The following is a 27,615-nucleotide window of genomic DNA, read 5'->3' as shown; positions in this document are numbered from 1 at the left end:
GGACAAGTAGAGTAATGGTAGCACGAATAAGGTTACGAACGAGTGGGTTGGATGGGGATGGCCGAAATCCATGAGCAAAGGAGCGTGAAATTGGATGCAATGCAGAAGAGAGTGTGAGATGAAGTCGAAGAAAGGAACGAAGGTCTCGAGGCGAGGGGTTATAGACAGTTGAACTTGGACTTGCGTCTTTGCATTTCGTCAACTCGCATGTCCAGCTCCTGACGGGCGCGCTCTTTCGCCTTGCGCTCTTCCGTCAACCGTTGTTCATACGATTGCTTCTCCTGGACCACAGAACTCTTCATGCTCGTAATTTCGCGTTTGGCATCGTCCAGTTCAGTTCGGAGAGTCTCAATCCGCGTGTTGAGTGTATCCCGCTCCCTGGCTAGTTCAGTTGCATGCATACGGGCTTTTCGGACTGTAAAAAAGCAGTTAGATGAGAAAAATGTCAGAAGAAGGCGATTTACGATTCTTTTCGGAGTCACCCAGTGACGTCTCTAGCGTGCTGACAAGATCCATGTGGGTTTGGAGATCGCTCTCGCAGTGCGTTAGTTGCTTGTTGAGCGTCTTGATCATTGCCTCTTGCTCTTCAAGTTGCTTGTTCTGCGCTTCCAGTCGGGCAACAGTCTTCGTATCGGACAAGACGGAACCGTTTTGAGAGGGTGCTGAGGTCGCAGATGTCTCGACTTGCGAATCACGGGAAGACGATGAAGGTACACCAGAAGTATGGGACGACATACTATCACCATTAGTGCGAGGAGCAGGCGGGGGAGGAACAGATGGAGGTGGTGTGGGAGGAGGCAACTTCATGGCAGGTAGCGCAGTAGCGCGAGAAGGTCGGCCATTACCGATAGGCGGAGAGGAGCTACGGGCAAGCACTTGTGCTTGGAGTTCACGGACAAGGGTATCTGAGCGGTTCTTTTCGGTCTGAAGAACATCCTTCTCGTCCTTAACACGTTGAAGATTCTCTTGGATGTCTGCCAAGATAGACCGGTGTCGGTCAAGCTCTCCAACCAAAGATTCTCGCTTCGAGGCCTCCTGAATCAACGCTGATTGTTCATCACGAGTTGTCTGGAGTTCCGCCTGGAGTTTCGCAACTTGAGCTTCCAGGTTATCTTTTTCGACACCGATAGAAGAATGAGCGGAACGCGATTGAGCAAGTTCTCCTCTGAGGCGAGCGGCCTCGGCTTCGAAATCGTCTCGTTCAGCGCCAAGAGTCGAGTGTTGCTTCTGACTGTCTTCCAGCTGTTGCTTAAGCTTCGAAATCTCGTTTTGCAGCTCTTCTTGTTGAGAGTGATCATTCTGGGCACGATCCAACTCTTCGCGGAGTTGTGCAACTTGTCCCTCAAATCCGGACTGCTCGGCACGGACAGTGGCTAGCTGCTCTTCCAGACTTTTGACAAGAGCATCCTTCTCGCCTCGGACAAGTCCAAATTCTTCCGCTGCGGCCTTGTGCGACTCGATTTCCTGTGCAAGCAAATCGCGGTCTTTCTGAAGAGTTTGGAGCTGTTTGGAGTGTTGCGCTTTGAGGTCCTCCAAGGTTGCCACGAGTTGAACCTTTTCATCGTCCAGTGCCCTTTGGTGACGAGCCTTCAAAGTCTCCATAACCTCACGATGCTCAGCTTGCAGGCTAACAACGGAGGTGTTCACCTCTGCGATCGTCTCTTGATGCTGCGACTTGAGCAGGGTTATCTCTTGAGCATGGGCGGCAACAAGTGCTGCTTTTTGCGTTTCTGACTCGGCAAGAGACGCCCGCAAGGATTCGTCGTGTCGTGTCTTGAGACCCGCAACCTCGTCACCGTGTCCCTTTTCGATTTCCCCGAGAACAGCGGCGTGAGACTCCTTCTGCGCCTGGATTGCCTTGTCTGAATCTGCACTAGCCTTGAGCGACGCAGCGGTGGACTCTGCCTTCAACGCAGCCAATGCGGAGTTGAGTTGTTCACTCTCTACACGCCACTCTTCTTTCAACTTGGCAACCAACCCCTCATGTGATGAGCGCAATTTGTCCATTTCGAGTGCGTGGTCCTCGGTTTTTGTCGTCAGTGCCCGAGCGTGCTCGTTCTTGAGTTCTTTCAACTCCTCGCCAAAGGAGGTCTCTTTCCGACTGACGGCGGCAGCGTGAGCGTCTTGAAGCTCCCTCAATGCAAGATCCATCGAGGATTGTGACTCGGACAACGACCCTTCTCGGGCAACTTCTGCGACTCGAAGCTCTGCAGCATGCTCCTCCCGCAGTCTCTCCAAAACGACAGCTGACTCAGCAGCATGTGACTCCAAAGCGGTGGCATGGTCGGCCCGAAGCTTAGTCAAGGCATCGTAATAGTCACCCTCCGTGGTTTGGAGAGCGGCGGCGGCCTCGGCATCCCTCTGCTTCAGAACTTCAGCATGTTCGGCTGCGAGTCTCGCCAGAGCACCCTCGTGTTGTTGCTGGGCTTGCGCAAGCGCTTCATCATTGTCAGCTGTTCGTTGCTGGAGCTCTTTATCGTGTTGCTCGATTGCCTTCTCATGCGCCATTTTTGCGTTGTCGATTTCAGTCTGCAGCTTTTCGATCTCCTGGGCGTGCTCGCCCACAGTTCTCTCCAGTGATTCAACAAGATTCTTTTCGCGTTCCTTGGCCTGTTCCAGGTCCGCCAGAACATCACTATGTTTTGTTTGGAGGGATTCGATTTCTGCTGACATGTTCGCGGCCTACAAACAACATTAGAACGACATTGAAAAATGAGGATGAACTGACCTGGTCTCGCGAGAGAGCCGTTAAGTCATCGTGTTGCCTTCGGATTGAAGTAAGTTGCTCGGTAAGACCATCCACGATCTCGCGATGATGCGACTCCTTCTGTGCCATGGATCTAGCCAATTATTACACCAGACACGAATGTAATAAAAGTCAACTCACAACATAAGCTCATTAAGCCGCTCCAGCGACTCGTCGTGCTCTGAAAATGTTGAACCTCCACCAAGTTCTGACTCTGTGTCCGTCGTCACACTTGCCGGGGTCTGATCGTGGTTCATGCTCCGGCGAATGGTGTCAAATTGGCTGATCGTCTTGGGAGAAAGGTGAATCCGGCTGGCAGCTATATCCTCCTCAGACCTATTTCCAGGGGGGGTGACCGGCTCGTGTTCGGTTACGCCGTTGGTCTTGACAACGGCAGCAGTTGAAACCGCTGCAGCAGTTTGGGCTTGGCTCTCTTTCAGAGACCCTTCAAGCGAAGCAATCTCGGTCTCGCGCTCCTTCAAGACCTCTTGCAATCGCATGATCTCTTTCTCCAAACTATGCACAGACCGCTCATTTGTCAGTTGAATAGGTGATGCAGCGGTATTCGGAAGCGAAATCGAAAGGTTGGGCCGGCCATGTGGCGACAAGAACGGGGATGGGATAGAGTGAGAATTTGAGGGAGAATGCGAGCTGCTACTCGTCGAAACAGAGGTTTTGCGCGAGTGCACCGAGGATAGCTCCTGCGATAAGGATTGCGATTGTGAAAGCGACCTTTGCCCATTTAAGAAGCTCATCGTCAGCCAAACTGGGGCCCAGCAAAGCAGAGAAATAATATTACACACCTCTGATGGAGCGATTCTGTAGAGGCCGCTTGCCGGAAAAAAAGTCGTCTTCCAGCAGAGTTGTATTGTGACTCGCTACCGCTGGATTCGCGCGAACGACCACCTGTCATTCTTCGTCTAAAAGGCGGAATTTCGACAGGCCGCTCGACTGGAGTCTCGGATGCAGGTGAATCAGGAACGGTATGGCTACTTTCCGCATTGTGCCCGCTAAGCTTCGCTTCCTGAATTTGCGCCGCAAGATCGGAAATCTCGCGCAGGGCATCACGATATTTGGCAGTAACTGATGCAAGGTCAGCCAACGTTGCTGTGTGAGTTTGTTGCAAAGAAAGAAGTTGGTCATGGACAGCTGGGTTAACTTCCGGTTGAACTTCGTCGGGATGCTTGTCAGCAGCGTCCGGAATGAGTGCCACAGAGGCCAATGGTGTTCCTGCGTCTGAAGCGGGGGTCGCACTCCCGCTGGATGAGTGCCCATTGACTAGATCAACCTCCAAGCTTTTCCTTGCTTGTGTTATTTCACCCACAACTACTCCGAGCCGCTCACGTGTTGCCCCAGCCTCTTTTTTCTTGGCTTCCCACTCGACCATTTTTTCTTCCAGTTCTTTGACTTTGCGTTCACGGGCCTCGAGATCAGATCGCCAATTGTCACCATCGTCTCGGAGGGTGTCGAGTCGCGCTTGAAGATGATGAACTTCTTCGCGGCGCCTTTCACATTCAGATTCCAACTTTTCTATGGTTTGTTGGAGAGCGAGGACAGACTCGTCTGTTCGAGCAAGACGGGCCTCGAGATCTGCAATGTACTTGGCAGAATGAGTCTCCGAGTCGCGATACTTGGATACTTCGCGCCGCAAATCCGTCATAGACTCGCTTGAGGTGATTGAACTCTCGTCGTACGATTTCATCTTCTCCTCCAGATCTCGTACGTATGCCTGTGTTCAATCAGTCAGAAATCAACCTTTGCCGACAGCGCAATAAACAGACCTCAGTCGATGCCTCCCTTTCGGTAAGCTTTGCCACTCTTGCTCGTAATTCCTCGACATATAATTCGGTAGCCGAATGTCGTTCAGAGACGAGAGCCAATTCTTCCTCCTTTTCTTCGACCATCTCGTTCGTGTGCCTCAAAGCCGCCCGATTGAGGTTTAACTCGGCCTCCATAGCCGAAATGGTCTTTTCGTACTCCTCGATTACAGGACCCACAATCTCCTCGTACTTGCCAGTCCCGCCAATGGCACCGCCAGTGCTTCCTCGATGTCGCTCACCCAATTCACGACGCAATCGTGTCAATTCTTCTGTCCGCTCGACGAATTTTCCCCGCAGGTCCTCGTAATTGTTCTGTAACTCCGTCATTTGAGCAAGCACTTTCTTGCCTGCACCCTCTAGGACAGGTTCGGCAGAGGAACCATTGGAGGAAGGAACAACGCCGCCGTCTTTGATGGTCTTGAGCTCCTGGCGGAGGCGACGCACAGTGCCTTGCAACCACTCGACATCGTCCCAGCCATCCTCTTTCGCATTGACGACTGCATTGTTCTTGATATTCCGCGCACGGTTGGCATACTTCAGAGTGTTGACGGTCTCGCCCACATTCCACTCTGCTGGACTGACGCAGGCAATCATCAGAGTATGAGCATTGCCTCCGAGGGAGTCTTGAAGTAGCCGCGTTAGTTTCGAATCACGGTAGGGGACATGCGACATGTGGGATTTTGCACGAGAAGGGTCGCCGAGAGCAGAAATGACATTGCCCAAGGCAAGTAGCCCGCTGTTGATAGAAATACCCTCCTTCACTCGTTCTCCAGCAGCAGCTGTGCGTTTCAACTGTCCATGCTTAAGCCGTTGTTCTAAATCAATCAAATGCAGATACGCACACGTTCTGAGCCAGCCAAGTCAACAAAATGGAATTTTGAAACGATGGTGACCCATTCGCCACCGTCATCGTCCATACCGGAACGGTCTCCGGCATGGCCTAGAGCGCTAGAGGGCCGTAGACCGCCACCTCGTCCCATTGCAGAAGCAAAACTGGGCGTTGGTGGTCGACCACCAGTTGGTGAAGCCACACGTGAAGTTCCTGGGCCTGCATACATTGATCCTGGTCGAGCAAGTCTTGATGGAGAGCGGCCGTTTGGAGGAAGAGGAGAGGAAGAGCGAGGGGGAGCGCCACCGCCAGTATACTTCTTCTGGGTAAGAGTGAGGGAGAAAATGGCGTGTGAGCGGGAAGATTGAGCATTCATATCGGTTTCATTCGTCCTACGGATAGATGATCCTTTACGAAGCAGGCTGTGGACCAGTTGAACAGAGAAACGAGGGGACAGATTGAACGCACGTCATGACTTCGTTGGGATTTTTGACGGGCACCTCTCTGAGCCCACCCCATATGATATGGCCATCTTTGTCTTCTCTAATTTGCACCTCGCGTCTACCCGTGTCGTCAGTCAAAAGGTCGATAAGGTCCTCGTTGTAAATTTCGATATAAGACGACTTTATGTTATAAGTCCAGGCCCCAGCACGTTCGTCACGGAGTTGTCTGGCGGTTTGGAATATTTTGGAGATGGAGCGTGGAATGATGCCCATGCCGTTGTTTGGGTCTGAGGGGTCCGCATCGAGGTCAATACCGGTCATGGTGTGTGTTTTCCCGCTGCTTGTCTGGCCGTACGCGAGAATGGTGCAATTGAAGCCCTCCACGAATCGGGAGATAAGAGGGAGAGCGGTGGAGGTGAACATTTCGTGTTGAGTTGCTGGCGGGCCATGGACTTGGTCAAAGGAGAAAACCTGCTTCTTGCCAGCGGCTGCAGCAGAGGCAGAAGAAGCGGCTGGGGCGGGTCCTCCAGTCGTCGGCCCAGTTACAGGGTCGACCGACACGGAAGTTGAAGAGGTAGCGTGGATAACGGAACGTTGGAAACGGGTAGGGATGGAAGTCGAGTCCTGGTGGGTGGGTGGTCGAATCCGGAGGGCTGTTGCAAATGAGTTGGGGAGTTTATTAGCATCTCACAAAGTTCACTCACCAACTTGGACCGACGTCGCCGACGAGCCTGAGGGTGCCATGACCGACCTGAGGAAACGATGAGCCCGTGGGAAAATGAAATTAATGATGACAAATATTCTGCAAAATACACCATCATCTGAGCTCCAAGTAGAAGTAAATGGTAATATTCTAAAGTATGCGACCTGTTGCCACCTCAATACTTAGACGCTCCGTGTCCTCTAAGATGCGGTTTGCACAAAATTGCTAGAGTCAGTGTTGAAGCAAGCCCAAATGATGTTCACGTGATCCCAAGCCTTGCTCTCCCTTGTTGTGGTATAGGCATCGACAGTAGGACGCGCTGAAGCACATTGGATCCCTCATATTCGCTCGTGTACTTGTGCAGCGACGCCTCCAAGTCCATCACGGGCTCGGAGATTCGAGTGGACGGGTGGTTACTTATTGCAGTGTCTGAGCTTGTCTAACTCTTTTCTTTTTTGAATGATATAACGAGCATTTTAGGGCTCACCTGGGCTCACCCACTAACACCAAAAGATTAGTCACGCTTGCGCCTCCAACTTGACCCTCCAGCGGCTTGTAAACATCCCTGAGAAGTTAGAACGTTAATGATCACCGGCAGAATGAGTCGTCGCTCGAATTTTAAACGATTGATCCATAGGCCTTAAGCAAGTGTCCAGATATATAGATCTTGAAAGCCTTGGCGGTCGTCGAAGGCGCGGTATCGAAGCGTGTCGGGTAAGTAGAGCCAGTCTTGTTGAGTATAGCCTTCAATGCCGTAGGATCTATGTGCGTTCGAATGAATGTCGAGACATTAGTTCAAGTTCGTTTACACCATGGGATCGAGGCGCTGCTCAAGCAACAGTCGAGACAATGACTTCCGGCCGAGGGCGTCTAGCTTTTCCCAACTTTTCTCAATGAGGCGGATCCTTTTGGTTGAACGAATTCGAAAGGTCACTGCAGTTCAGTGGGAACTTGAATGCCTTACCAGTGAACCGGGATTAGGAATGTAGGACGGGTTGAGATTGTACAAATCAAAGACATCGAGAAGACGCACTCAGATAAAGTGCATGTCGTCGCACACTATAGCGGAGGAACGAAGTTCGAGTGGGTCGAGTCCCACCAACAGACAGTACAGACGCCAGTGCCAGCTTGGAGGAACACACTAACTCGAGGACAGTTCCTAACCATGGCCAGTTTGTGTTGCTATTCTCTCAGTGAGAGTTAGAGTTGCACTATATCCAAGTCCAAGAGTCAAAATTGCGCTCCGTCAAGGCGAAGACAGCTCAAAGTCCAAAATCGCCTCTTAGGCGAGATGATTGGCAAGTACTGGTCAAAGTTGAACAAACCAGCTAAACCACGGGACACAATACACAGGTTGCAAAAGAACACAAACCAGCCTGATGCGACGCCCGAGTACGAGACCAACTCAAAGAAGATGGCGAATATGGCACGAATATACCATGAGAAGCTCCAGGATGAACGACAGGAAATGTCCGCAGATGACCGTGAGACTGCCATTGCTGCCGCCCTGGAACAGGTGGAACGCAAACTGTCTGATGAACAAGCCAGCGAGCTGGCTCAGAAACTGACAAGGGACGATGTCAAGATTGCGCTGAAGATGTCCGCGAACTTCAAAGCTCCCGGACTGGATGGTATAAGCTATGAGATATGGAAAAAGATGGATGCGAGATACGAGACAATGAAAGATGGGAGCAAACCATCGTTTGACATAATTGACGCCATGCGAGCAGTGTTCAACGACATTGAAGAGTTTGGCATGGCCAAGGACACGAGATTCTCTGAAAGTTGGATGTGTCCACTTTACAAAAAGAATAGCAAAGCCGACATCTCGAACTTCCGCCCGATTTCACTTCTGAACTCAGACTACAAAATCATGACAAAAGCGCTCACGATTAAACTCGCGAGAGTAGCACACACCCTCATTCACCCAGACCAAGCGGGATTTGTTCCAGGTAGACAGATTAGAGACCAAGTATGGCTCACCAAGAGGATCATAGAACTCGCAGAGGCAACGGAACAGAATGGAGTAATCGTAGCTCTAGACCAAGAAAAAGCGTACGATAAAATCGAGCATGACTACCTCTGGCAAACGCTTAGGCAATGCAGAGTCCCCAACACCTTCATTAACACAATTAAGGCACTGTACAGCGATGCCGAAACCTACGTGTTTATTAACGGCGAGAAGAGCAAGAAACCCTTCCGAGTAACACGCGGTGTACGCCAAGGCGACCCCCTCTCATGCCTACTATTTGACATTGCCATTGAACCACTGGCGGAAGCGCTGCGAAAATCGATGCTGGAAGGGATAAAAGTCAAAGGCCGAGCAGAGAAAGTGATAACGACACTATTTGCAGATGACACGATGGTCTACCTGAACCATCAGGACGACTGGAGAAAGCTGTGGGACATACTAGATAAATGGTGTGCTGCATCTGGAGCAAAATTCAACCGGAACAAAACAGAGATCATGCCAATTGGGGGAAAAACTCACCGAGATGGAGTAATCCAAAACCGGACCGTGAATGGGATAGACGGCACCAAAATACCGGACGGAATCAAAGTGGCTGTAGACGGAGAACCAATACGGACACTAGGTGCTTGGGTCGGAAATGGTGTCAAACAGATGGACACCTGGTCGCGAACGCTTGAGAAGATAGACGCAGCTCTCGAACATTGGGAGAGAGGAAACCCAACTATGGAGGGACGTCGGCTCATCGTACAAATGGTGATAGGCGGAATGACACAATACCTTACGACAGTACAAGGTATGCCGCCAGCAGTTGAAAAAAGGCTCGAGAGACGAGCTAGAAACTTCCTATGGGCAGGTAAAACCCATGTCTCAATCAACCAGGAGACGATATACGCACCAGTATCAGAAGGGGGACGCAATCTACTCGACATTGTCGCCCGAAACGAGGCAATTGACATAACATGGCTACAACGGTACTTGGACTTCGGCCCCGAAAGACCCACATGGGCTCTAGCGGCAGACGAAATCCTTGCGCAGAACACGAGCAAGAAATATGAGTCAGTAGAAAATGAAGTAAGAACAAACCCGTACCTGCAGAACTGGAGGCCGAAAACTTCCGCCAAGCACATTGGCTCCGACCTAGCTAGAATGATAAAGACCGGTGAGAAATATGAGGTTGGATTAAATGCGATAGCGGTATCCCACAGCATCCAGCGAGACATGCCGATCTGGTACCACTGCAAGACAACCACAAACAACAACGGCTTCTTCAATACTCCAAGAGGGGTCATCAGATGCCTTCGGGAAAAGCACAGAGTCCGCACGGTGAGAGACGCCGAGGAACTTGCGAAGAAAACGAACACGCCGCGCCACACGTTCCGAGTGGACTGTCGATGCGCCGCGTGCCAGTTAACGCGGGCAATAACAGACTGCCATCACCCCCACAAGTGCTTCAAAAAAGCAAAGGAACTGATGAACGCCCTAGACGACAAGTGGGACCCGAGAGCGGCCCAGCCCGAATTCTGGGAATCACAGTTAGATATGAACATGCAAATTGTCAACCATGAGCACACCCTCATCTTCGACCCACGAGTCACCACACGTGGGACGATCGCAGACGCGTTCCGGGTGTTCACTGAGGGTCAAACGAACACAGCATATGAAGCCCCGGACAGACAAGGACGAGCACGGCCGGATGCCGAAACTGTGCAAATCTTCACCGATGGATCGTCGCTGAATAATGGCACCCCCCAAGCCCGTGCCGGCGCTGGAATTTTCTTCGGTACAGGAGACCCACGAAATAGAGCCCTACGCATACCAAATGAGCTCGAGCCGTCGAATCAAGTGGGCGAGATGGTGGCAGCGAAAGAAGCGGCCGAGATGTGCCCAAGCAACCAGCCACTACAAATCATTAGCGACTCCAAATACGTCATCGAAGGAATGACGAAACACGCACAGAGGTGGGAAGATGAAGGTTTCTTCAGGATAGAGAACGCGGAACTGGCCCGAACCACACTGTGCAGACTACGAGAGAGACGGGCACCGACCACTTTTAAGTGGGTCAAAGGACACTCGGGTGTTGCTGGAAACGAGGGCGCCGACGCACTTGCAGGGGAAGGTGCTCGGAAAGACCACCCGGACGAGATACGAATGAATATCGACCCCTCCCTCCTCCTCCCCGGTGCTAAGCTCAAAGCCATAACGCAATCGCTAGCAACAACGGCGATCCGAAAGATAAAAATGGGGAAGATCGCGTATATGAAGGCAATGAACCGAAAGACGACACGACATAATATGTCGCTCGCGCAATCCGCAACCGCCTTCGACGATGACGAGGTATTATCGGAGAGGTCGGTATGGAAGTGTGTGAGAAGCAAGGACTTCTCGAGAAACATCCGTGTCTTCCTCTGGAAACTAATACACGGAGGTTATAAGGTAGGAGACTACTGGAAGAACATACCTGGATACGAGGAGCGAGCGCCCTGCGCCAAATGCGAGCTTCCAGACTCCATGGAGCACATATTAACACGCTGTGAATGCCCTGGCCAGAAAGAGATCTGGGAAATGGCGGATGAACTCTGGCACAAGAAGACTGGTAAACACCTACACATAACCCCAGGAAGAATCATGGCATGCGGGGCAGCTAAGCTGAGAAAGAACCGCGGCGCTGCACGTCTGTACCGCATCTTGGTGTCGGAGTCTGCCCATCTAATCTGGATCCTAAGGTGTGAGCGCGTCATACAGGAAAAGTCGCCACACACAGACGAAATCCGTAATCGTTGGCGAAAGACGTTGCAAAACAGGCTCGATCTCGACTGTGCCATGACGGACACTCGGAGATACGGCAACCGCGCCCTGAAGAAATCCCTTGTTGGAGGGACCTGGGCCGAACTTCTTGAAGGGGAGAGACTACTCCCAGACGACTGGATGTCGAAAGGAACCGGGGTTTTAGTGGGTCGCGTTGACGCGAGACGATGACGGAGGTAGACAGGAAAGACGCCGTGATCTCTGATCACGAGTCCGACCTGCCTACCACCCGAGTCCCGAGTCAGTCGCAGCCCCACACACGGTGTATACACTAGGTGCTAGTGAGCATTTCCTCGGGTGGATTCTTCGCGGGGCCTGGTTTTGATCCCATGGCCAAACAACCACGGGTGGCGAGCAGACGACTTATGTCGGCCCAGATGAAGCGTCGCGGAATCTCCTAGGAGATAAACGGACGTGGATGGGGATGCACTTTATGCTCTTACGCGCCACTATAACGTGCCACAAAAAAAAAAAAAAAAAAAAAAAGGCGAAGACAGCTCGCCACATGATGTTCACGTGATTTGGAGTCTGACTTCTCGCTCTTCCTGCCATCTCTCTCGCTCTCTCCGGTAAAGCAAGTGCTAGGCCGTGCTGGAGTCCATACAATCTGTCATATCTGCCATACACCTCTAATGATTGACTGAATCCACGCTTTTAGCCGTGTTTTCTTTGTCTAGAGTGTTTCTCAAATTACCATAAACGATTCGGATTCTACATTACCAAACCCACTCAAATCATATTCCCTTCGGACATCTATCCATCCACCATCTCTAGGAGCCCCACAACCAGCACACATCTTCCTCGGTACCTTGCGTAGAAGCCTCTTTTTACGATGTCGCACTGGACCAGCTTTCGCGAGCAGGTTGATCTCACGAAGATCATACGAAGCATTCTTGACTCCTATCCTGCGGGAAGCGGAATACTGCGAGAGCTCTTACAAAACTCGGACGATGCGAAAGCCACGACCCAAGTAAGCATCCATATCGCACCCTCGTTGCATTTTGTAAAAAAAAAAACTGACTTTCCAAACAGACATTCATACTTGACCTTCGAACACATCCTAACAAGAAACTCATTGATCAAGAACTACGTACATCTCAAGGTCCTGCTTTAATGGCCATAAACGACACCTACTTTGCTGAGAGCGACTGGCAAGCCATCCAAAATCTCCATAGCTCAAGCAAAACTGCCGACGAATCAAAAATTGGGAAATTCGGTATAGGCGTACGCGCCTGCTACCATGTCTGTCATATCATCCCCGATTTTGCACAACTGAGCCGTCTTATTAGATCACGGACAACCCTCACTTTCTGTCGGGGACGACTCTCGTTATCTTTGACCCCCACAATCGATTCTGGGACGATCTGAAAAAAGGCGGGGTTAAGATCGACCTCCAGCAGAGAAATACGCGTGCTGCATATGCTGACCAGCTGGCCGCTTTTTCGCAGTCCCTCGCCCCCAATGCTGATGGTGTTTATCCTGGCACTGTCGTCCGCCTACCCCTTCGAACTCCGGAACAAGCCCCGCAAAGTACGATCAAGCAGGAATCAGTCGACCCAGAAACCATTCTCGCTCTGTTCGACGACTTCGTGGACAATGAGCTGAGCATGGTGATGCTCTTCCTCAAGCACATTCGCTCCATTACACTGAAGATAATCCACCCAGATGGGCGCGAGGAATTTTACGGCAGCGCCGAAATCATTGACATGGACTCGTCGACTATCGAAAAGCGTCAATTTTCACGGACCAGTAGTGCCCGGCAGGAGTCTTTCATCACCAGCATTGATGTTACCACCCGCGGCAGCCATCAAGTTACCCGACAAGTCTGGCGCATTGTCCATCGTGTCTGCAGCGTCGTAGAAACCTCAGCACTCATCAGTCGTCAAGTTCATTATGATGCCGGTGCCAAGCTCTCCAACGACAAGTTGTTCTCGCATGTCGCTTTAGCATTCCCGATTTCGCCTTCTCCTCGAACTGGATTGAATGGTCGCTTATTCACCTTGCTACCGCTCCCAATCCAGACAGGCTTTCCAATTCATATGCATGCTATACTTGCTCTCACCCAGGATCGACAAAGTCTGCGTAATATTGAAGAGAAGGGGTCAAACAAACAATCGCGAGAACGGTAACACGTTATTTGCTTGGGGGGCTATATTTGCTGACTTGCCATAGTCTTCTTGTTGCTTGGAACCGTGCTATCTTCGACAACTTTCTGCCAGAAATATGGAGTACTCTCTTACAGATCATTGTCGACAACAAAGAAGTTGATATTTGGTCGGTGTGGCCGTCTTCTCGTCACTCCCACGCCACTACCAGTGGTTCCGTGTATTGGAGCAGCATCTTGTCAAAGCTTATCGAGCGTGTCGTACAGCGTGACTTGGCGATATTCCCAGTCTATGCTAACAATACACATCATGTCCCACTATCTTCTGCCCTCATTGCCTCCCATCAGCATCCAGACGTACTACTGCAGGCTCTGGCTAATGTTGGAGTCACTGTCGTCCAACCTCCGCAACATATTCTAGAATTACTTCTTAAACACCAGCAAGTTCAAGCACTCGGTCCCGGAACTTTGAAACATAAACTCAAGGTTCGTCTCTCGCTACAAGCCACATAATTTTTTGTCTCAGGCAAGGTAAACCAGGCACAGGTGTCATTCCTTGCGGAAGTCTCGAACGAGGATAAAAATCTAATTCTGCGTTATCTCGTTACATCTCCTGGCACTCTCGAAAATGTTTTGGAGCTTCCTCTTATTCCCTCGTTGGATGGCTCTCGGATTACCCTTTCTTCCATCGGTAAATTCCGTCTTGTTGATCAACTTGAAGGAGAACTATTCGGAGACGTTGACTGTAATTGGCACATTATTCCATTGGTGGCACTCGACCCCACTGTCGCACAGGTACTCCTAGATACCAAAATGTCCAACGTCAGACGGTTGAAGCCTGCAGATGTCGCGAAGTACCTAGAGCGGTCGGCATTCGGTACTTTTCCATCAGCACAAGTTGAAATTACCGATGCGGATATCTCTGTGCAAGTCGAATGGCTCAAGAAATTCTGGCTATATGTCAACCAATGGTCACCAGCCAAGAGGGGACAGCTTGTTCCCCTTCTTCAGCGCTATCATCTCCTACCGACGAGCCAGAACACGCTGATGAAGATGGAGCAAGGAATATTTGAGTCACTCGATGGCATTACTGATGCGACCATGAATGCATGGGGCGTCCTTGGGCTTCGCTTTCTTCATTCGGATATTCCTGCGTCAAGTATTCGCGAGCTTGATAGCAACCTGATCCTCTCGCCTTACGTCGTCCCCACCCTCATCGAACACATTTCGTCGCCAATGATACCTGACCTCGATGAATCATCATCTGCCCTTATTCGCGACCATCTTGTCACCTCTCTGCATCAGCACCGGTCCCCAGTGTTAACACCCTCATCGAAACAAATTCTTCTCGAGTTACCCATATTCCCCATCCGCATTCCGATCGCTGCTATTCGCAAAGCCAGTAGGAAGTTGTCGCATTGTGTGCCTGCTCGTATCGTGGGGATTTGCAAGTTCGTTCGTGTTGATAACTCTTGCCCAGTTCCAGACTTGGATGGCAAGTTTTCATTTTTTGATGTCACTGCAAGTAACGAAATTCTGGGATCGCTCATCGACTCTAACGCAATGGAGGAGCCTGCGGACGAGACTGACATTCTTGTTATGGCCATTGATTATCTGATGCAGCAGCCTCCCGCCCTCCGAGACGCATTGATCACTCGCATCATTGCGCGCCTCCCCGACCTCCCCGATTCCTCTCTCGAAAAACTCTCCATTACTCCATTTATCACCGTCACTGGCGGCGCTCAAACGCCAATGGTCGCACCCTCCGACGTTATTGATCCGAGGTCCCCGTTGGCGCAGCTGTATGCCAAAGAACCAGGGAAGCTCCCGTCTGGAAAATGGGCCAAGGGGCGAGAACTCAAACTTCTGACCGCCCATGTGCCTTTTCAACATACACTCACGTCAGCGATCGTGAAGGAGCGGATCGAGTATCTGGGTCAGTCTTGGGACCCTGACGCGCTCCCGGGTATATTCACCAAAGCCGAGCTTTTTCTCAAACTATTGGACGACCAATGGGCTGACATCAAGCAGGAGATTCCCATTGCCTCTTTGACTTCGAACACATGGCTCCCAATTTCCAAGCATTTGCCGCTTGCCAAACCTTCTCAGTGTCGCGATGGCGGTCAATCACACTTCCTCTTCGACTTGGTGCTTGCTACAGTCTCGAGGCGAATTCACGACAAGGATTTGCGGCAGGCGTTAGGCTGGACAACATTGTCTCTCGATGTCTTATGCAAGCAAATGACATGTGCTCTTGCAGAACCCAGTACGGAGAAAAATCGACAAACGCGCATCCTAGCCCTCGTTTCCGAGTTTTCAAAGCGAAATCTCTCAAACAGCCACATTGATGTTCTGCGACAAGTAGTACATACTCAGGCATGGGTTCCCGTAGAACCTTCAACACTCGCCACGACCGAACGCGCCCTGCTACGTCCCTTGACCAGGATTCCCGGTGGACGATTCAGAGCTGTCACTTCTTCTCTCCTTGATGGTGATAAGAACCAATTTCTTTCACGAATGGGGTGCCAACAGGAGTGCGTTGATTTTGCTAAGTGGATGTGTTAACTGACCAACGAATTCCAGTCCTCCTCTATCGGCCTTGCTTGATGAGCTTCAAATGCTTCCTGGATTAGTCGAAGACCCACTCCTTCTCATTGAAGCAGTCCGTCTCCTTGACGAGGTCGCTCAATATTCCAAACAAATCACTTTGGATGACAGAACAAAAATCCTTGTTCCGGTTGAGGACAAGTCTTTGCAACCTTTAACAGAAACCTTCTACAATGATTTGGGCACGAAGTCCTTACCCGAAACAGGCTACGCTGCTCACTCCCGAATTTCCAAATCACTCGCGACTCAACTGGGTATCCAGTTCCTCAGCTCGCTGGAGCTTGGGGACGACGATGAAGATGAAGACGGTCTTCAAATGGGCGAAGCGTTCACTGAACGGGTCAAGAGTGTCTTGAAGGAACACGACATTAAATACGCTTTCAACGAATTCATGGCCAATGGTGCTGACGCAGGAGCCACGGAATATGCTATTCTCCTGGATGAACGTGGTTATGAATCGAAGAAAGTGCTGGCCCCAGGTTTAATGCCCCTTCAACAGTCACCGTCACTCTTTTTACACAACGACGCCGTGTTTACCAAGGAAGATTTTGTCGGCCTGAGAAAGGTTGGCCAGGGAGGCAAACGTTTGCGTCCTGATACCATCGGGCGCTATGGTCTTGGTGCTCTCTCGCTCTTTCATTTCACCGATGTCAGTCTAGCTCCTTGTGTACGCTCTTCATTGACTGTTTCTAGGTGGTGCTACTCATTTCGGGCGAGTTTATCCTCATTCTCGACCCATCTGGGCAACATCTACCACCATTTCGAGGAAAGCCAAGGACATCTTTATTTCGGCGTCTAGCTGATGTTGCAAGGTGATATTTAGCATCTATAGCTTTACTTGAATTCACAAAACCAGACGCTTCCCTGACCAACTTACTCCCTTCGAATCCAAATTTGGTTTTACGGCCGCCTCTCCCTTTTACCCAAAAGTTAGTTGCCAAACTCTGTATTTGCACACCTTATTCATATTTCCAGACATTGTTTCGACTTCCTCTCCGCGAGGAATCCGAGGCTAGTCCTGAATCCGAGGCTAGTCCTCTGTCATCGCCTGTTCTAGCTTCTGAATGTTTGAACCTCGTTCGGGAACCATATTGGAGTCTTGCTAGAGATGCAATGTTTTTTACTCAATTGTGCAAGGTATCTGCATCGCAACAAAGTCCTACAGTATGGTCACTTTTGTTCCTTTTCCGCTTTGCTTGACACTCTCCCAGGGAATCATCAAACAAATGTGGTCTGTAGATGCTAGTCGACCTGCCGATGAGCTATTTTGGGATCGACAAACTCTGTTGTTGAAAGGACAAGACGGAGATCGTATAGTACCACCACAGCGATGGCTAGTTGGCCGTTCGGTCTTTCCAGTTTCTCAGGTCCCTCCGGAGCATGAAGCCATCATGACGGAAATGGGCTTGCATCGAAGCCAGATTGGGCTTGTCGCTCGATTAGCTCTCCGTTTGGACTCGGCAGCTGCTACAACCCACCCAACACCCTCTGGCCCAGCCGACAATACAAGTTCCCATTCTCTTTTTTCGTCGTTGCGGCTTCCTGTCCACACCTCGTTGCCTGTGCATATATCAGCCCCATTTGCGATCTCGTCGGACCGCCGTCACATACGATTTGATCCGGAGGATCAGAATGGTCGTCGTCTTCCTCATGCAGCCTTCAACCTCTGGATCTTGCAGCATTTCATTCCCCCGCTATACATTTCGACTCTCGCTCATGCTGCAAAACTTCCACGGCGCCATAACGGAGACCCGTTTGCCTGGTGGCCGTGGAAAAATGTGAAAGACGACGAAATATCAAGACATGTTGCAGATGCGTTTTACAACATGGCCGTACAGTCCAAAGAGCCCATTTGCTACGCCACCTCTGAGCGGTTCGTGGCACCTATAGCTGCATTCATTCCAAGCGAAAAGACCCCCGAGCCAGTCAAGCATTTGCTCTCGTATGCTAAGCCTTCCGATTTTGTCAACCCACCGTACCCCGTTCGCACTTTGTTCTGGAAGGCTCTTCTATCGCAAAGTGCACTGCCGCGGATCCGTCTCGTTGATGCAGCTTATGCGAGCGGCGTTATGTCGGGGTGGTCTGATCAGCTTATCTCCAAATTTAATGCCAAAGAAATCCGAGCTGAAGACATCAACAAATTGCTGCAGTTCCTGGTTCAGGAAAATGCATCAATAGAAGGTCTTCCTCTTCTTGTTCTTGCTAATGAGAGCCTGGCGGCAGTCGACCTGTCACGACCACGTTATATCTGCCGTGGTACTGCTGTGCCCGACGTCTTCCACTCCGACAACTTCCTTCATCCGCTTATGGAACACTCAGTACAAGAAGTTCTCCTGAATTCCTCTGCAGCAAATGTCGCGATCTTCAATGCTGATGCTGTCATCTCTCTACTCCAGTCGCGTATTCCGGCGACCACAAATTGTGTTCATCCCACAGAAATTAGCGACTGGATCATCGACTTCTGGAAAGGATTTGATTCTCTTCCTGACCCCCCACCGATGGCAAAACTGGAATCTCTGGCCATCATACCAACTATGGGACAGCTCCATGTCTCGTTGCGCTATTGCAAACGCCATGATGTTCTTCGACGCCCTGTCAATCATCTGCAACTTTCTGGGGTTCTCGCTGCCGTTCAAAAAATGGGATTTGAAATATGTATTCTTCCGCCCCAGTTCCAAGACCCCGAGTTTAGGCAGTTCAACATAAACACATTTTTATCCGCGCTCGAATCAGCGCCCACCCCGTTCTCGGACCGGAATATGTCAGATGATGAAATTGTAGGAGTGAGCGCCTGGATCCAACTGCATCTCCACGAGGTCAGGGAGCCGGAGGAACGTGCTACTGCTCGGCTGCTTCCGATATGGAGTGCTCGCAAAAATCGTCAAAATGTTCGTTGTTCAGCTAACGAACTGAAGTGGCTTCCGATTGGCATCTCCCCGAACGTATTCGACGCGTTCTTACCATCCAATTTTGCTATTGCCCCTGGTTCTGGAGTGTTGGCTGAAGCAATGGAATGGTACCCAGTCCGACCACCACTCAATTCGGGGACTCTCGAGCAATATCTTACCTTTCCTGGCACCCTTTCTGGTCTATGTGGGGCCCAGTCTGTCGAATCGTATTCTGTCATGCTCACGGAGTATCTTAAACTTGGTGGAAGAGAGATGATCTTAATTCCTGATGGCACTCTACGAATGAGAAACATCGAGGAGCTTTACGATGAATCGGTGCCTCTGTTTCGGGAGGCATTTCAGAGCTGCAAGACCACGCTTTTTATCCATCCGGGGCTGGTTGAAAACTTCACGATCCCGCTCCGGAATCGAGGACTGCATCATGAAGTCAATTGGGAAGCGATTCTCCTGTGTGCACAGACAGTTCATGGAGACTTGACACAACGGCGCCTCCTTGAATCGGTCGTCAACACCAGAGCAACAGCGGTTTATGATGCGTATAGCGGGACATTGCCAAATCTAATCATGGGTAACCTCAACCGGTGGGACCAATTGAACAACCTTCGATTCATTCCCCGAAGTCCTCAACGGAGCACTTCGTCTTCCTTCGACACAGGTCCTTACTGTCAGGATATGCCGTTCATTGTCAGCCCATCTCAACTCATTGGCGAGGATTTCGAGAAAATCGCATGGTCTCAACGTGGTCGTTTCCTCAATCCTCCCAGTGTCGATCTCCTATCTCTCAACAAGACTTTGGGTGTTCCAAGTGTACAAGAAGTTGTGAGTTGTGGTTCCTTGTCACCTCCATCTGCTTACCGGTTTCAGGTCAACCATCTTGCGGTTCTTGCCCTACAAGTAGCTCCGAGCCATCCACGGAATCGCAGCCTGTCCGAACAACTTCGCGCGACATTGAAATGGCTTACCGAACACAAGGATGAAGCGCATCCGTTCCTCGTCACCCGAAGTAGTGAACCGCTCTTCTTGAACGTGGACGACATAAGCTCGGACGACTGGATTGGACAGTGGAAATCGGCGGAACAGCTCCAGTTCGACATCCCCCACGACCACAACCAAATATTCCGAGTGCGCGGTTTCTTGCAGGATTATCGCCTCCTTCTGCTTGCCGCGGGTTCTGGTCAGCACCACAAAGTCGAGTTCAAATCGAGCATCAACACTCAAAGCAGCAACGATTTACGGGATGTCTTCAACGAATTGCGCCTAGCTCGCAAACGCACGGACCTCAGATTGCTTCCTGCACGACCTACGCCTGACGAGGCCGTTGACGAGAACCGGTTGTGGGCCCACTGGACTTTTGTTGCGGCCGCGATTCCACACGTGCGCATTGGCCTGGACTGGCTCGATAATAGTAGCGACTCGTATTCTTTCCCGGGGACCTATTTCGGTGCCCGTGCGGTTTTGGGTGAGTACTTGTTCTGTGGCCATCGCATTGTTAACCACCTCTGTTCTAGACTTCATCTACACGGGAACAATCGAGGCGAAGCCTGGCGACGGCGAGGACGGCCATATGGTTTTCCTCCGCGACCTGCTGGAGCTGTTGGAGGCGGCTGACGAGTGGGGCATGAACGAGCTGAAAGAGGAGATCGGACGGGTGATCGACCGCTGGAGCCTGCTATCCAGCGCCACGTATTGGGAAAGTGAGTTGCCATCACTTGTTTCGGCGAGCATCTTCTGACGAGATGGGTTGCAGTCGAGGAGCAAGCGGCCAAGTTTACAGCAGCGGGTTTGCTGGAGTATTGCCATGAATTCAAGGAGAAGAACCCCAGGTCGGTCGGTGCAAGGGAGGATAAGGCTGAATCAGAATTAATGGAGGAATAAATTTTAACTTAGCGACATTCCGCATAGTATTTACGCTTCGTTTGTTATAAACATAGACTACATTTGGTTTATATAAGTACATGATTTAAATTTTCGGCCCAATAAATGTGTTCTGGTTTTACTCTCAAGCCACTGGCGGGCTTCTCCGAGTGGCCAGGAAGACGAGAGTGATCATTCTTACCGGGATTGGTTCACCAACTTTCACAGAACCACCCAGTACCCGTCGTTCCCTTGTTCGATTTGAAAAGCACATGAGTCTACATTTGGAGCAAAAGTACAGGTAGTGGAGATTACAAAACGAGCTCTCTAGGCAAACAACGCGATAGAGTCCAAGTCAAGCACATGTCAGAGCTCACCCAACGGCAGTTGTACCCCTCCTCCGACTTGACCCTCCAGAGACGCGCATTTCTCCTTGATATCGTCGATGACCGGAGTAAGCAGTCGCTCGAAGGATTGATGGACGGCAGAGAATGGTCGTGACCCAGTCAAGTAAACGGTTCCAAGATGAATCTTGAACGCCTTGGCAGCCGCTGAAGGCGAAACGTTGAATCTTGTGGGGCACATCCCAGCCTTGTTGAGGATCGCTTTCAGTGTGGTGTCGGACACGAGAGCCACGATGACGATCTAAACACTCGGGTGATTATCTCGTCATTGGATGGTTGATTCACTGACGTTGGGATCTAGTAAAGGGGTCGCTAGTTGGAGGCGCTGCTCGAACACAACTGCAGAGACAACTGTTTGTAGAACTTGACGGCCGAGAGCAAGCAGCATTTCCCAGTGTGGCGAACTCTTCCAGTCGAACGCGAGGTCAGTGCAATTAAGTGGAAATGCTTTGAACCAGGTTGGACTTTCATGCACTGGACAGTCGGGAGGAGGCGCTAGGAATGTTTTGATGACTTTCTCGAGATAGAATTGAAGCTTCAGATTCCCTAATTAAAATGAGCATAGAGTAGGCCAAGACGGTTGAGTCAACTCACCTCGGAGTAACAAGGTTGTGGAGAAGGCGAGCTCGGAGCAATGCTGATCGACAGGCACACAGCAACATCGGGGGCGTGTCGGTAGAGCACCATTGGAACGACCCAGTATTGAATATGTCGTTGTTGTAGACCTGCGGCTTTTCTTTGGGCGACTCGATTTGCTACTTCGTGGCGTCGAATGGATGTTTGGTGTGATAGACTTGCCGCGCCGATTGAGATTATCGCTGCAAAAACATGTCAGCATATGCCAATTATGACAACGCAAGCGAACGAGAATGCGAGCAATTCTGTACGAGTCTGAGGTGACGTTAGTATTACCAAGGTCCTCTTCAATCTGGTGTACACACCCAGCCTTCGGAAGACAAGACGAGGCGATCAAGGACATAGCGCACGTCTCTTTGTGCACCTTCTTTGGTGAGATGACTACCAGACAGACATCACTAGGTTGGCGGAGGAGTTCAAGTTTGAGCGACTCACCCAGATGTTGGAATGAGGGGGAAGGGGTCATCGAAGAGCTCTTTGATGTCATCCAGCAACCCGGCGAAGAGTTCGTTCACTAATGACTGTGCCGCAACTCGGTCGTGATCTTGCAGCTTCCAAACGGCGCCGACGAGATAGTAAAACATGTCGACATCTGACACATCGTCTCGCTCAACCCTTAGGTCTATCTTGAAACGGTACGCTAGGGTTTCAACGAACTCGTCATGGAGGAGAAGATGGAAAATCGACTACAATTCATTATTGTAAGCACAAGCCTGAGTTCAATGCAATGGGAAGAAACACACTTTGAGGGGGAGCCGCGACCAGTGGGAGGACGGTACAATTGACGTCAGGGAAGAGAGTAGCGCGAGTTCGGTATGGGCACGACCAGATCCATACTTGGCGAGCAGCTCGCTGGGCGAGAGGATGGCGAGGTCGCCAACCGCATCGTCTACATATTCATCTTGGTCCAGAGGGAGAAGTATAGGGTCAAGAGACTGAAGCTGAGAGTCTCGCCAAAGGTTAACAACGTTGTAGACATCGTTGTTGGCGGCCATGGTGGTTGAAGGCAAAGAGGACTGTTCTGGAGGTCACCTGGTCACGACAGATGGGGCAGAAGAAGCATCATTCTGCCGGCATCTTGACGCACGGGTTATTAGTGTCAGATGCTAAATGTCACAAGTGTGAGCCACGTCGGGTGGGTCGCGGTTCGATTCCGGACAGTGACATTCTCAGTGGGCAATGCCTTCCACCGTCTTGGATTCATGGGCGGGTGAAAGTGGGGTTGTTCCTTTTGTCGTTTTCATTAATTTCCTTTTTTTTTTTCCCTTCTTCTTTTTTTTAGCTAAAAATAGCAAGGCCTCACCAAACTTCAGTTTGCCTGAGCACATTTATGGCTTATTAGTTACGACAAGATTTTATTTCTCCCCGGTAATGTCAATGCCAAACCGTTGCCCACCCTTCGTATTAGAGCCCCATCCAAGTCCAAACCGATACGGTGCTAACAACACATCAAGGTCTTCCTCCCTCCGAACGTCCCGCAAGCCTTCCACCTCCACAAAAGTGCTATCCACTAACAGTGCCATCGTCGAGCCAATCGAGTACGGTGGCTTTGTCAGCGCAATGCCGCCTCCACCAGCCAAAACGACCCCGCCACTCGTTGACGGCTTTCGAGCACCGGCAAATATTGTCAACACCCCCAGTCCCAACATTGCAGCCAACAACGCCTGGAGAATCCTCGTCGGTGTGCGGGCTTGGACGATTCGTTGGTGGCTATACTGTAGCGTCGCGTCAACCGGCAGCCGCGCGGGGCCGCTCTGATTGCCATATGCATACTGATTAACGGGGATGACGAGGTTGAGTGACGCGAAGATCGACCAGTAGCTCGCGTAGAGCTTTTGGGCAGCGTTGGTCAGGAAGTCGGGATCGAGGTAGGCCGAGGGAGGTGCCGAGCTGTTGTGGAGTATCATAATCTCCATGAATGTATTGGAGGATTGTGTTGGCCCAAGGGTGAACGCATTCTGGTTCGGCATGGTCCTGGTCACATACCCCGACTCGTTGTACGGGAAAGACAGCATTGGGATGAGGTCTGTGGTGGTGGGGTCGATGGATAAAATCTGCACGTTCTGGGCAGAGTAAGAAAGCGTGACCTTTTGCGTGGACCTATTCAACTGATCAGCCCAGGCATTGCGATGGAAAAACAGGAGCATACTGAGCAAGACTATATGTATCGCATTTTACCACTGTTGTCTTATCGATCTGACTTGCATCCGAGTCCTTCGTTCGACCGAATATCAGGACGTAGCCACCACACCAGGGGGCAAAAATCTGCCCGAAATAACCGGGTTGTGACGGCAAAGTGAATGTCGCATTTTCCCTCCCGTCGCGCAGAATCATGTTGATTCTTCCGGTCATATTGCACCGACTTGTACCTCCACTGTCGACGTATGTCGGCGGGGGTGGTAGATTTACTGCCTTTGCGCCACTCAGAGTGTTAACGATCGTGTAGTCGGTAAGGGGAGCACATTGCTCAAGAGCGCCACGCATAACTGGCAGCGGGAGTGTTACTGTCGAGTTGGCACGTCCCGAGGTAAGCGCCCCGAGTTGTCCCAGATCAACTTGTCCCACAGCTGCTTCGGGTGTGGTCCATTTCGGGAGCGGGAGATTATATTTCGGAATCTGCGATAGTGCAAGAAGTTGGCCGGGGGAGTACATCTTCACCAGTGCCTCGTCTTCATTGTCGTTCAGCGGGAAAACCGTAGTCGTGTTGAACTTGGTGAGCAGATCGACACTGGATGTGCTCTGAACCGAGAATGTTTCAGTGGTGATAAGACCAGAAACCGCGATCTTGAGGAAAGGGATGAGGAGCATTATGGTTGCGCATGCGAGGCCAATATAGCTCCGGTATCGAATTGCGTGAAACGCCAATCCAACCGACGTCCGTTGAGCGGGAGTGTAGCGCACAGACTTGCTGGCCACTTGCGGAGACTGACTCATGAGCAAAAACGGTTCTAACGCGCTGATGCTAAATGTGTATGATGACACTAAAAGACCAAGGAAGAAGAGGTAGATGGGGGCGAAGTAGGTCCACGATGTTTCCGACTCGGAATGAAGGTCCGCAAATCCATGGTCCTTGTCGCTTTGTCTGAGAGCAATTTCTAGCCCGACGATAGTCATGAGAATGACAAATCCCAAACTGATCTTGAAGACCGGGCTGAGGACTACGGGACGCCAAGAGGGAGCAGAAGTGGTCCCCATTGGAATCTGCTACTGTTGTATTAGAACAAGCAAGAAAACGTATAAAACATACCCCAGGCTGACCACTCCTTCTTGTCAAAATCTCCAGGCGTCGGTTGTGTTGGATCGCAAACTCGCAATCTTCCAGAGCTGCAAGTGTTTGCGCTGTAGTCATCGTCGACGTGTCTCGTACAACCTCTGCGATTTCCTCCCGGCTGTGCTGGAGCAAAAAGGCTTGCGCAGCTATCGACGCAGGGTCGACCGGCAAATTTGCTCGCGGCTGAAACACGAAGACAATAACTGCCACGACCACAAGCACGGCCAACGCCGCTTGCGCAATTCGGACGCTCGCTTGTCGAGCAACAAGCTGAGAAGAGGTGGTTGCGACCTGGCCCAACAAGCGCTCTGAGGATGCAGGAGACGTGTTCATCAGCTTGGTTTGGGCGAAATCCGTCCAGAGGCCCGAGTAAGTACTCCGACTTGCATTCAGCAAGATATTATCGTTGCCAAGTTGAGCAAGGGTAAGGTTCTGGGCATGAGCCAGGAGGAAGAACCAAGGATCGCAATCGCATTGCTCTGCATTCAGAACATCATTACCCCATATGTCGAATGGGTCGTCCTCCTGACCCAGCGCCGGTGGGGTCGCATGTACGCCACGGCCTGCAGAGGTTGATGTATTGACTTTGGCGAGAATGCCATCCCAAGCTGGAACTGAGATCGTTTGCGAAGACGATGGGATCAATGATGCAGTAACCGGTCGGCCAGCAGATGCTGGAGCAGAAACAGAGAATATGCTTTGAGTGTATGTCGGAAAGCACTCGAAGGCGAAACTCCCACTCGCAGTAAAGTTGCCCACTCCAACAGTACGAATCATAGCAATGATCGTGCTTGTTGGCCCAGAGCCAGGACACGTATGATTGTAAATTCGACCGAAATACGATGGATCTAAAGCAGAGCTATCATTAACTTGTTGGTTTTAGGTTAAAAAATACCGACCAACTGCCGTGACGTTTACACCACTGTGGAAGACAACGGTGTTCGTGTCGGTGAGGGGATAAGTAAGTTGGCAATTTGCGGTGGTGATGTTGACAGAAAACGCTGTCCCATAAAGCGTCTCGTTGAAGCCAGGCGCGGGAAGATCGTTGGATATGATCTTCGTCTTGCCACCATCTGAGACTGCGACTGCAGTACAGTTGAGATCCGCCGCAAAGCCTTGTGTTCGTGCAGAATAAACGACTGCTGTCGCGTCCAAAGAGGGGTCATCGAATGCTTCCAGAACGTAATCATCGCTGGTGGTCCACCGTGGGCGAGAAAGGGAAAGAGTTTGACGACCAAGGTACGAGTTGAGGTAGCCCAAGTCAGCATACATGCTGTCAGTGAGTGGAGTCGACGCATCGAGGGTTGTTGTGAGGGCGAGTGATCTTGCAACTGTGGCTGACACATCTTGCACGCGAAACAGAGATGTGGTTACGACGCCAGCGATTGCGGTGCTCCACAAGCCAACAGTGGCCAGTCAAATGACAAAGTGGCGGAATCGAAGAGCACTCCACAAAACAGCGAAGTAGTTGGCACCAACGTAGTCGAGCAACCAGCCTTCGCGAGCGGGCGTGAATTTGCGGGACATGGCGGCCCATGGGACGAGCACTTTGACTTGTAAGTCGTAAGCCACCCATATCCATTCGACGACCATCAGGATTGCGACGGGGAAGTATGTCCAGAAGAATTTCATTCCAGAGGTTGGAGCGTCGTATGGTGACTGCAAATCCGGTCAATGAGTCAAAAAACGAGTCAAGAGCAGAAACGTGCATGTCGATTGAGCATCTCCAAGCCCACTATGAGCAATATGAGAAACACCGTGAACAGACCCATCGGGAGTAATCCGAACAATGGAGGAGACCATCGTCTTGGTGGTAGGTCGTCTAATGATAGGTCCTTTTCGTCTTCATCTTGCGCAGAGGCTGTCGGAGTAGTTGGTACGAGCCTCGATAGCCATGAGGAGCCAACACACCGTCTGCAGTGACTTGATAGGCATTTCCAGGCCCTTGTTCTCCATACAATTGTGCTGCGTCAAACACTTCTGGAAAACGTTGAAAAAACCAAAGACAGCAGGAAACCAATACTCTTGCCTTCGTTCGGGGCCATGCACGACGAGAGTCAATGCAGTCCAAACTAGCATGGGTGCCACTAGTGCGGCCTTCCACGCCTTCCACAGTGAACCCTTGACTTCATACATAAAGTATAGAGTCATGACGGCAGTGAATCAAGAGGCTGACAGCGATGTTCATCACTTTCCCAGTCGATCCTGGTTCCATAGGACATTATTCGAGTATCTATTCCCAAACTAGTAACGCTATCCGCACTGCGGCCACTACAAATTACAGTCCAGTACTTACCAGAGTTTCAGCAATGTGTCAAGATTTGTTGGGTGTTTCGAGCAGTGTCAGTGTTTGCCTGGCCAACTTGATGTCCACGGTTGTCGAGGTGCCAAAGGCTCGTGTATTGGCGCCTATTGGAGCCAGGGAAAACCTGTTTCCGCGGAAGGTCGTAGCAATCGAAGCGAAATCCCGATGCCAATCACTGTAAATTTGAGCTGCCTACTTTTTGGGTGC

General features: G+C 50.9%; 4 protein-coding genes across 4 annotated transcripts; 1 reads left to right on the top strand and 3 right to left on the bottom strand.

Moving 5' to 3' along the window:
• Positions 1–158: 158 nt before the first annotated feature.
• On the bottom strand, positions 159–6,582 carry MIND_01096100 (Kinesin-domain-containing protein; the record flags this gene model as incomplete). Its single annotated transcript, XM_037367530.1, has 9 exons — positions 159–415; positions 465–2,682; positions 2,729–2,840; positions 2,888–3,478; positions 3,550–4,475; positions 4,528–5,358; positions 5,409–5,817; positions 5,864–6,491; positions 6,543–6,582. The coding sequence occupies 9 exons, from the start codon at positions 6,580–6,582 to the stop codon at positions 159–161; spliced, it is 6,012 nt and encodes a 2,003-aa protein (XP_037216924.1).
• Positions 6,583–12,150: 5,568 nt separating this feature from the next.
• MIND_01096000 (uncharacterized protein) lies at positions 12,151–20,813 on the top strand (the record flags this gene model as incomplete). Its single annotated transcript, XM_037367529.1, has 13 exons — positions 12,151–12,288; positions 12,351–12,560; positions 12,608–13,443; positions 13,491–13,908; positions 13,963–15,956; positions 16,006–16,678; positions 16,723–16,841; positions 16,886–16,958; positions 17,005–17,193; positions 17,241–19,757; positions 19,803–20,397; positions 20,447–20,632; positions 20,686–20,813. 13 exons carry the CDS (start codon positions 12,151–12,153, stop codon positions 20,811–20,813), a joined length of 8,076 nt encoding a protein of 2,691 aa, XP_037216923.1.
• Positions 20,814–21,158: 345 nt separating this feature from the next.
• MIND_01095900 (uncharacterized protein) lies at positions 21,159–22,827 on the bottom strand (the record flags this gene model as incomplete). The annotated part of the gene is made up of 7 exons (XM_037367528.1): positions 21,159–21,437; positions 21,486–21,742; positions 21,791–22,014; positions 22,062–22,087; positions 22,138–22,213; positions 22,268–22,518; positions 22,576–22,827. 7 exons carry the CDS (start codon positions 22,825–22,827, stop codon positions 21,159–21,161), a joined length of 1,365 nt encoding a protein of 454 aa, XP_037216922.1.
• Positions 22,828–23,187: 360 nt separating this feature from the next.
• On the bottom strand, positions 23,188–26,375 carry MIND_01095800 (uncharacterized protein; the record flags this gene model as incomplete). Its single annotated transcript, XM_037367527.1, has 4 exons — positions 23,188–23,932; positions 23,982–25,036; positions 25,080–25,951; positions 26,003–26,375. The coding sequence occupies 4 exons, from the start codon at positions 26,373–26,375 to the stop codon at positions 23,188–23,190; spliced, it is 3,045 nt and encodes a 1,014-aa protein (XP_037216921.1).
• Positions 26,376–27,615: the final 1,240 nt, after the last annotated feature.

This window comes from Mycena indigotica, assembly GCF_014461135.1.
Source record: "Mycena indigotica strain 171206Taipei chromosome Unknown Mind.scaff0009, whole genome shotgun sequence".
In the NCBI taxonomy this organism is placed as follows: domain Eukaryota; kingdom Fungi; phylum Basidiomycota; class Agaricomycetes; order Agaricales; family Mycenaceae; genus Mycena; species Mycena indigotica.
Note: the sequence above shows the minus strand (reverse complement) of the source record. Positions and strands in the feature narration are given on the sequence as shown.